This window comes from Vipera ursinii (genome assembly GCF_947247035.1).
Source record: "Vipera ursinii genome assembly, chromosome: 3".
Lineage (NCBI taxonomy): Eukaryota > Metazoa > Chordata > Lepidosauria > Squamata > Viperidae > Vipera > Vipera ursinii.
The window spans coordinates 116,432,914-116,442,352 of NC_139516.1; the positions used below are offsets into that span (position 1 = coordinate 116,432,914).

Genomic DNA, 9,439 nt, shown 5'->3' on the forward strand with positions numbered 1-9,439 from the left:
AGAGACCTTGGAGAACGTCTAATTCCTTCCCCAGGGCAGGAGACTTTATTGTACCCTAACCCTAAGGGACGCGGTGGCTCAGTGGGTTAGGACACTGAGTTTGTCGATCAGATGGTCGGCAGTTTAGCGGGTCGAATCCCAAGTGCCGCGTAACACAGTGAGCGCCTGTTACTCGTCCCAGCTTCTGCCGACCTAGCAGTTCGAAAGCACGTAAAAATGCAAGTAGAAAAATAGGGACCACTACGGTGGGAAGGTAACAGCGTTCCGTGCGCCTTTGGCATCTAGTCATGCCGGCCACATGACCACGGAGACGTCCTCAGACAAGCGCTGGCTCTTTGGCTTTGAAACAGAGATGAGCACTGGCCCCTAGAGTCAGAAATGACTAGCACGCATATGCGGGGAAACCTTTACCTTTACTAACCCTAAGTTGCAGACCCCATCAGTTAAAGAATTTCGGGGGGAAGGAAGGAGAGGCAGTCTAGGAAGACAGACTTCTCTGTTTTCGTTCCCAACCTATAGAATAGAATGGGCTGCCCCCATTCTCCACACAATCTCAAAGGGCTTCAAGACCTGGCTCTGACAACTGGCATGGAAGGTCGAAGAATGTCATACAACCTTGGGGCCGGTTGGTGACTTAAGAGCACTCTTTCTGCCTTATAACTTTTAATGTTTTAACCTTAGTTTTAATTCTGTTTTTAACATCACTTATTTATTAAACACATTTATATGGCCACCCAATTCAGAGTTTAGGTGTCTTACAACATTAAAATCCACAACATAAAAACCTGTAAAACCTCATCCCGCCTCCAAAAAATTGCACTATATTTTTATGATTTTTATTTGTAAAATGGCCACTGAAATAGCCATTGTAGAAATTTGATAAATAAATTACTGAGTTTCACAGGTAGTCCTTGTTTAGCAACCACAATTCGGATTTGCAACTTGGTCATTAAGTGAAGCAGGTGTTAAGTAAAACAGTACTAAGTGAATCTACAACTGTGCTTATGCTCTTACTTCAGCTTTTCTTTGCTTTACAGAACTACCTACAAGCATTGTATATGTGAGGATTGGCTATAAATTTAGTTTGTCATCACCATCATAATTGTGAAAAGTTGCTAAATGAGGCAGTCACTAAATAAGGACTGCCTGCATTAGTTTTATATCTATTAGCTCAACTGAATACGCAATGTGGTTGATAAAAAAATCAGGTTGTAAATAAATTGTTCTCAGGCATTTTCACAGGTATTTCATTTCTGCTTGCTTTAATTGCTTTAGTTAATAAGCATTTTTTAGCTGGGACTAGGATAATCGGAAGAATTGAACCCCAAAGTGTGGATTCCTGGTCTACATTAGGAACTTGGACAAATCTTCCTTGATTTCAGCTTCATCCCAAGGCCCATGGATATTGTCTTTGAAGAGTTGCAGCCTAATGAGGCAGTAAGGACACAGACATGAGATGGCAATCAAAAGGAGAACAAAAAGAACAGTGCCAACACTAGAAATGGTTAGTAGTCCCATTAAGGTAGATAAAGCAAAGAGTAAGGTAGCTATCGTGTAACAATGTGGGGTTTGAGCTTTGAGCTTCTTCTGTAGCATAGGCCATAGGGCAAATATCTGGATAGCAAATGTCACCATGACAAAGGCATGTAAGGACCTTGGCAACCGTGAGGCTAAGCAGACTGAAGCAAAGAAAGCCATGTTGAGGGACAATGTACTGGACACAATAGCTGCATTTGCCCCATAATCGTAAAAGATCAGATGTCCTAGGAGCATTAGAGCAGACATAGCATAAATTGTATCAGTGCTGACGGACTCAGTTAAGGTCTTCAGGATAGGAGAGAAGCCGTAGGTGAACGCCACAAATACCACAGAATTCTTCAGATCTCCCCATCGTGTCTGGCCGCTTTGATTTCTTTCTAATCCTGAATCAATGGCATCAAAGAGTACATAACCAATCAGGGAAGCAATCAAGCCAGCTCCAAACAGCCACTGGGGAGCCAACAGACCCATATCCATGTACCACCAGATGACAACAAAGACACAGACGCTACATAACTGTTGTATCACCACTCCAGATTCAAACACCACTGCCCAATAATGATACTTTCGCGCATGGATATTCTTGCGCAACTTCTCTAAGAAACTTTGATCCACATAGTTATCAGGAAATGGCTGCCTTTTGTACAACACTTTCTGCCAACGTTGCCTTGTGGTATGTTCCAGTTGGACACAGAGTATATTTCTTGCCATTGCCTCATACTTCTTCACAATATCGCGCTACGATGTTCTTATCATCTAGAAACAAAATAACATAATTTACCAGTGGTAGATAATCACTCTCCACATATATTTTATTTATTTTATTTTATTTATTTTATTACATTTATATACCGCCCTTTCCCGGAGGACTCAGGGCGGTTTACAGGGAATTAAAAACCAAAAATACAAAAGTTAAAACCAGTTTTAAAAAGATTAAATTTGTCCCTGTACAAATAAAACCCCAATTAAAAAAAATTAATCCTCAGCCTGGGCCAGAGAGCTCGAAGAGCCAGGTCTCCAGGCCCCGGAGGAATGAACGGAGGTCGGGGGCAGTCCTCAGCTATATAAAAAATTTCCAACAATTTAATCAATAAAAAGTGTTTTCACTAAAAGTTGATGGTTTAATTATATCACTTGGCACTCATAAGGCAGGTCAGAAAGAAAGAAAAATGCAGGGCTCTTTGGAATTAGAGAAATCAAAAGGGCTTATATCTTTCTATTAAAGTGAGCATCTGCTACATTGAGAGGGCTAGAAAGAAGAGAGAAGAGATCAGCTTTACTGCTACACAGCAGCCTTATTTGTAATTGTGATATTTTCTGACTATGAAAAATTCCTGACAACTATCAATGTTTGTAACATTGTAATTAGTGCACAGAGACTGCATCTCTTACTCATGTGTTTCCATTTTATGAACAATTGTTCCCAACCTAAGGGATTTGTGGTCCCAATTCACCTTAAGAATACTAGATTAAGGAAGGCTATTTTAGAAGTACCATGCTCCTTTGTGCAACTAATAATGGTGAGATAAATGTAATAATTTTAGCTAGCTGCTCTTCCTGGTAGTCAAATGGTGGCGCCTGGAATGGCTGCGGCTGCATTGGCTCTTGAAGGCGAATAGTTTTGGGAGGGATAGTAAGGGCAATAGGCCACATGATCAGGAAGATTTTAATGTGTTTGAGCAACATGGTGGAACTAAGGTAACATACGACATACGACCGACAATCTTTGCTGGCCTGGCGAGTTTCTAGTTGTTTTGGAACTGTTGGTGAGACCGTTAAAAGTCGTTGGCGCTGTTTGAATTTGTTCTGCCAGCAGCAAGATCTGACTGCTGGCCCAGTGATGGATTCTACTGCAAATCAGGGCTGTTTCCAGAGGAGGCAGAGGAGGAGAGGACCTGGAGCTTATGGAGCGAAGGAACTGGATGAGGCTGTCGGCAGGCCCAGAGGAAGAGAGAGAGGCTTTTGGAGGAGTTGGTGGTGGCGGCAGCAGCGTGCTCCAGGGGCGAAAAGAAGCAAGGCCTCTTTAAGGAAAGGGTGGAAGAGTCAGGATCAGAAAAAGGAAAGAAGGCGAGGTTGTCAGAATACAAGCGAATTTGAGGGCTAATCCACATGGAGCCCCGTTTCCATCTGTCCTTTTTGCCATCGTTCACTCCCTAGAGACTAAAATGGACAATGTGAAATTTGAGCGGGCCCCGAACAAGGAGTATATATCGGAGGTGGTGACCCTTTGAGAGCTGCATGCAACGAAATTTCATTTTGATGTATGCCGATTGGTGTACATTCAAAGTGACAATAAAGTTATCATCATCAAAATTCTACAGCTTCTTGCCATCATTCCCCCCCCCCCCGCAGACTTGCAACTGTGATAAGAGCAGTTCCTTCTACACAGAAATATTTGAGTGGAGGGCTTCTTACTAGGCGCCATTCCGTAAACACTCCAAAATTAATTTATGCAGCAAAATTCTCTGATGATACACAATGAATACTCTAGTGGAGAGGTAGGCAACCTCGGCCCTTTTACGACTCATGGACTTCAACTCCCAGAATTCCTGACTCAGGAATTCTGGGAGTTGAAGTCCATGAGTCATAAAAGAGCCGAGGTTGCCTACCCCCGCTCTAGTGCCAATGTAAGGCGTAATTTGCGTTTTGAGAAAGGCAATCCTAAGACTGCAATCAAGATAGATGGGAAACCATGTGTAAAGTGGGGGGGGGGGGCTGTTGTGGTGGAAAGATTTCATTCTAGCTTCCTGGCTGGAGTCGCGTCCCTGCTGCCCCTGTATTGCTTTTACTTTCTGAACAAATGCACTTTCATTGCCTCTACGTTGAAATGACTACGCTGTCATTTTTCTGTAGTCAATACTGGAGATTACAGCTACAGTAACGAGCCAGAAGAGAAAAAAAAAGCTTCTTGAATCAATCAATCAATAATAATAATAATAATTTAAAAAAACCCCTCTCTTACCTCGGTTAGAATTGTGTGTCGGAAAAGGAAATTCTGCTGTGACGACACATCCGACTGAGGAATAGAAATTGGATTCGTGTTGCCCTCTGCTGGCTAATTTATAGACAAAACGCCTGCAAGCCGTTTATTACTGGATTTGCTGCTCGCAAGTCCTTTTCGCAATCCAGTATAGAAGTTGTGTCACCTGGGAGAGGGTTCTAAACATATTTGAATACAAAAGGGATTGCATGTTGTGAGGCTTGATGGACCTCGATGCACATTTCCTTAGATGTGTTGTTGTTAGCTGCGAAGTCGTGTCCGACCCATCGCGACCCTATGGACAACATTCCTCCAGGCCTTCCTGTCCTCTACCATCTTCTGGAGTCCATTTAAGCTCACGCCTACTGCTTCAGTGACTCCATCCAGCCACCTCATTCTCTGTCGTCCCCTTCTTCTATTGCCCTCAATCTTTCCCAGCATTAGGCTCTTCTCCAGTGAGTCCTTCCTTCTCATTAGGTGGCCAAAGTATTTGAGTTTTAGCTTCAGGATCTGGCCTTCTAAAGAGCAGTCAGGATTGATCTCCTCTAGGACTGACCGGTTTGATCGCCTTGCAGTCCAAGGGACTCGCAGGAGTCTTCTCCAGCACCATAGTTCAAAGGCCTCAATTCTTTGGCGCTCCGCCTTTCTTATGGTCCAACTTTCACTGCCATACATTGCAATTCCTTAGATGTACATTTTATTGAATATTATAGAGAATCGCCAAACCCAAAACTCGCCCAACAGAACTGCGTCTAGGAAGATGGGCATTCAGTGATGACTCCAAATTGGAACCAAACTTCCCTTAAGGCTTTGCATAAAAAAGTATCATACCTCAAAAGGTACTATAGTATTCTATCTCTGACTGAGGACTGCAGACATATACAAAACATGGATTGTAGCTGTTATTTGGGTTGAGGAAGGGAGGGAGTTGGTAAGGACCCAGTACATGGGATTTGAGGATGGGGTTGTCAAAATATTTGAACCAGGTTTCAGGCTGTATCAAAGTAGTTCAAAGCATTCAGCACTCTGTAGAAGTTCTCAAAATAGAAGGCTCCAGTTGGATATTTTGGAATGGAATACACTTCTACCTGGACAAACTGGTTTGTGTTAAATCCTGTCCTGCAGCAATCAGAATATTTACTGAGTGAGCTTTAGCATAATGAAGATAATCTTTGCATAAATATTTGTGCTGTGAAGGCTACAATTTATAGAAAGTATAATATTTACTTCTGGATTTACTTATTATGAATTTACCCAAAATTTCAACAGAGATTATATGCTGTGGGAAATGTCAGATCAACTGTTATTAATGGGATTCCTTTTATTGTGGGTTAGGAACTTTAAATCTAAGTATGCGAGTTGTGAAAGATCTGGGGGGAAAATAAGGCTGATGTTTTTCAGTTTATTGCTGAACAATCAACAAGGACCCTCTCTGTTCTTCCATCTCAAACAAAGGGCTTAAACTATATCATTTGACAGCAACTATTACTTAAGTTTTTTCAGTCCACTGGAGAACTGAGCATAAAGCTTGGTTTGAATTTAACTTAAATGGAAAATATCAGCTGCCAGATGTCTTATCAGAGGTTGTATTTGTAAAGTTCCAACTGTGGTACTTTTAAAGAAGAAAGCTGACATGCTGGACGACAACTCACAGGGGCATAGACTAACTGATGACAGGGATTTCAAAGTCCATTTGTTCCAGCGGATGAAATCACACTTCAAGTTACTACAACATACTAGGTCTGCACTGTGACCCCATAAAATGTAAACGTGGGATGAATAATAGCTTTGTGTATGCATAATGTAATGTACAGTCCTGGTAGCAGTATACATTTGCTTTCCATGGTTATAAAGAATCCAGAATTCTGGTAGCAATGAAAGGCAAACATAGCAAATCCAAATAGCCCAAATTCTTCATCTAGCACAAGGACAGCAACTTAAAGTCTGTATGTAATATATGAGTTATCTCTCTGGCTACTGTACCCTTCTGACCACAATGACACCATTTCCCACTACCTTAAAGCTGACAGAGGTAAAGACTGCAGCTATATTATAAAAAAGAATTAATACAGTGAATTTTTTTACAGTTTCACCCTTCAGAATTGAGGGAAAAATACAAAAGGCCAGTTATGATCTGACCTTCACTTACCTATGAAGGTTGGGTGACCTAGTCACTAAAAGGTTACCCATCCTTGACTCAACCATTTTAATTAAAACAGTTTTATTTTTAAACTATTTTTACTACTCCAATTTTTAGAGATATACCATACCAGGTTACTCGTTATGATAGCAATCATTCTCAGAGTTGGGTAAGTAGTATCTTTTGTTTTGTCTTAACTGATTTTCTCTTTTAATTGTCTTTATTTTTTTTCCTTTTAATTAAATGAGAAGGACTGGGGTGACATGATAGTGGTGTTCCAGTGTTTGAGGGGCTGCCACAAAGAAGAGGGGGTCAATTTATTTTCCAAAGCACCAGAGGACAGGACAAGAAACAATGGATGGAAACGAATCAAGGAGAGAAGCAACCTGGAATTAAGGAGAAACTTCCTAACAGTGAGAACAATTAACCAGTGAAACAATTTGCCTTCAGAAGTTGTGGATGCTTCAGCACTGGAGGTTTTTAAGAGACTGGACAACCATCTCTCTGAAATGGTATAGGGCAGGGGTCAGCAACCTGAAACAGTGAAAGAGCCACTCGGATCCGGTTCCCTCACAAAAGGAAAAACTGGGAGCCGCAAAAAAATGTGTGCACATGCACGTACATGCATGCATGCGCAGAACAGGGTTTGACTGAAGAGTGGAGCCAAGGCGAGATATGTACCTACCCTGCATATTTGAATTGATTGGATGAACATTTTTAGTCCCACTTTTTTTTTTAACTGCACATGGCAGAGGACTGGGAGCCGCAGGAGATGGCTGAAAGAGTGAATGTCAGCAAGGTGGGACCCAGAAATAAAATACCTTAATGGTGGCAGATGTTCTACTGGGTAACAGCTTATCCCCCCCAAAAAAAGATGGCCTTATCCCAGTTGGTAGGTTAGAAAATGGTTAAAACTCACACTCCTATAAGTCTTTTGAAAACACAGTGTGTTGCTAAGGTGAATGAAGATGCCAGTGCTTGATTTATGTTTCTTGTTTAATCTTGATTTTAAAAACAAATGTGGGCACTATGCAACTAGTTTCATCTTAAAACTCATCAGACATAAGCATCCCGATGTTATTTTACAGGGTTCAAATCCCTTTACCAGGAATTAAACTCATAGACTTTTACACTTTAATTATGTATTGTTTAATTAACAGTACAGTTAGGTATCCATATTTGCAGGATCTATGTTCACAGATTCATTTTTTACTCAGAAAACTCATACTAAAAATCAATGCAACTGGTAGTGGATAGGACACCATGTGACCTTTGTCTGTTGTAGTATCAATACAGTTCCATAGATATACAAGGAAACAAAAACAGATCAGAGAGGCAATGCAAATTAGCAGAATTTCTACTGGTAAATTTGTGGCTTAGGTACATAATACTGGTAGTTTCTACGAATGGAGAATGAACTGTTTATTTGTATTTAAGACCAGCACAAGGAAAAAGTACAGAGAAGATGGGTAAGATTTTGCTAAGGAGAGTCTTCTTTACAACAGATTTAGGCATCAAACCTCTTGTACCAACCACTCTGTAGAAAACACTATCACTGCCAGGAAGGACTGTTTCCACAAACTGAAGGGGTATTATTCACTCCGTAATTTTGCAGGCAAGTCTGCCTGCTTCAGAAGGCTGCTAAAATCTATCCCGTGCAAATCAGGATGGAATTTGTCAGTTTTTCATGTTTTCCTTTGTAAACTATCCAGAGTCTCTGGGAGTCGCGCAGCATATGCATTTAATAAATAAGTAAATAGTGAGTATGGTAAGAGCCTGCGATGTGGGGATGAGGGTTGTTATGAAGCTTGCTACCGGATTAAAAAAAAAAAACCAACCACAAAAAAGAAAGCTATCCCTGCCTGCCTGGTAGCAATTCTAATTTCCACTCAGAGAAAATACTTAAAACAAACAAAAGAAATTGGATGATTTCCTCATTGTTGTTGTTAGTTGCGAAGTCGTGTCCGACCCATCGCGACCCTATGGACAACGTTCCTCCAGGCCTTCCTGTCCTCTACCATCTTCTGGAGTCCATCTAAGCTCACGCCTACTGCTTCAGTGACTCCATCCAGCCACCTCATTCTCTGTCGTCCCCTTCTTCTCTTGCCCTCAATCTTTCCCAGCATTAGGCTCTTCTCTAGTGAGTCCTTCCTTCTCATCAGGTGGCCAAAGTATTTGAGTTTCAACTTCAGGATCTGGCCTTCTAAAGAGCAGTCAGGGTTGATCTCCTCTAGGACTGACCGGTTTGATTGCCTTGCAGTCCAAGGGACTCGCAGGAGTCTTCTCCAGCACCATAGTTCAAAGGCTTCAATTCTTTGGCGCTCAGCCTTTCTTATGGTCCAACTTTCACAGCCATACATTGCAACTGGGAAGACCATAGCCTTGACTATACGCACTTTTGTTGACAGGGTGATGTCTCTGCTTTTTAGTGTGCTGTCTAGATTTGTCATGGCTTTCCTCATTAGCCCCGCTATATCAAAAAGCCCGCTTGCCTCGCACCGCGCAACAAGACCTTTTTTTTAAAAAAAAATCCACGAACCTATCAGCTACCTTTCAACCCCTGACGTCAAAGGAACCGCGTCCCCGGCGTTGCTGTAGCCACTCCCCTGACGTTATCAAAAAGCGATCGTTACTCCTAGAGCAGGAACCAATTAGATACCGCTGGTTGTTGGTTTTTTTTTTTTTTTTGAGAAACGTCACTTAACAGACCCGGACGGTTGGGCTGCGCTCTTCCGAGGAGAGAGGGGTGGGGTTTGAGGTGATTTTTTTTTTCCTTCAGT

At 41.8% G+C, this 9,439-nt stretch overlaps 1 protein-coding gene across 1 annotated transcript; it reads right to left on the reverse strand.

Annotated features, from left to right (window-relative positions):
- Positions 1–252: 252 nt before the first annotated feature.
- PIGC (phosphatidylinositol glycan anchor biosynthesis class C) lies at positions 253–4,552 on the reverse strand. The gene is made up of 2 exons (XM_083357563.1): positions 4,502–4,552; positions 253–2,295 (listed from the first exon to the last, which is right to left on the reverse strand). The coding sequence occupies exon 2, from the start codon at positions 2,248–2,250 to the stop codon at positions 1,345–1,347; it is 906 nt and encodes a 301-aa protein (XP_083213689.1). The 5' UTR covers positions 2,251–2,295; positions 4,502–4,552; the 3' UTR covers positions 253–1,344.
- Positions 4,553–9,439: the final 4,887 nt, after the last annotated feature.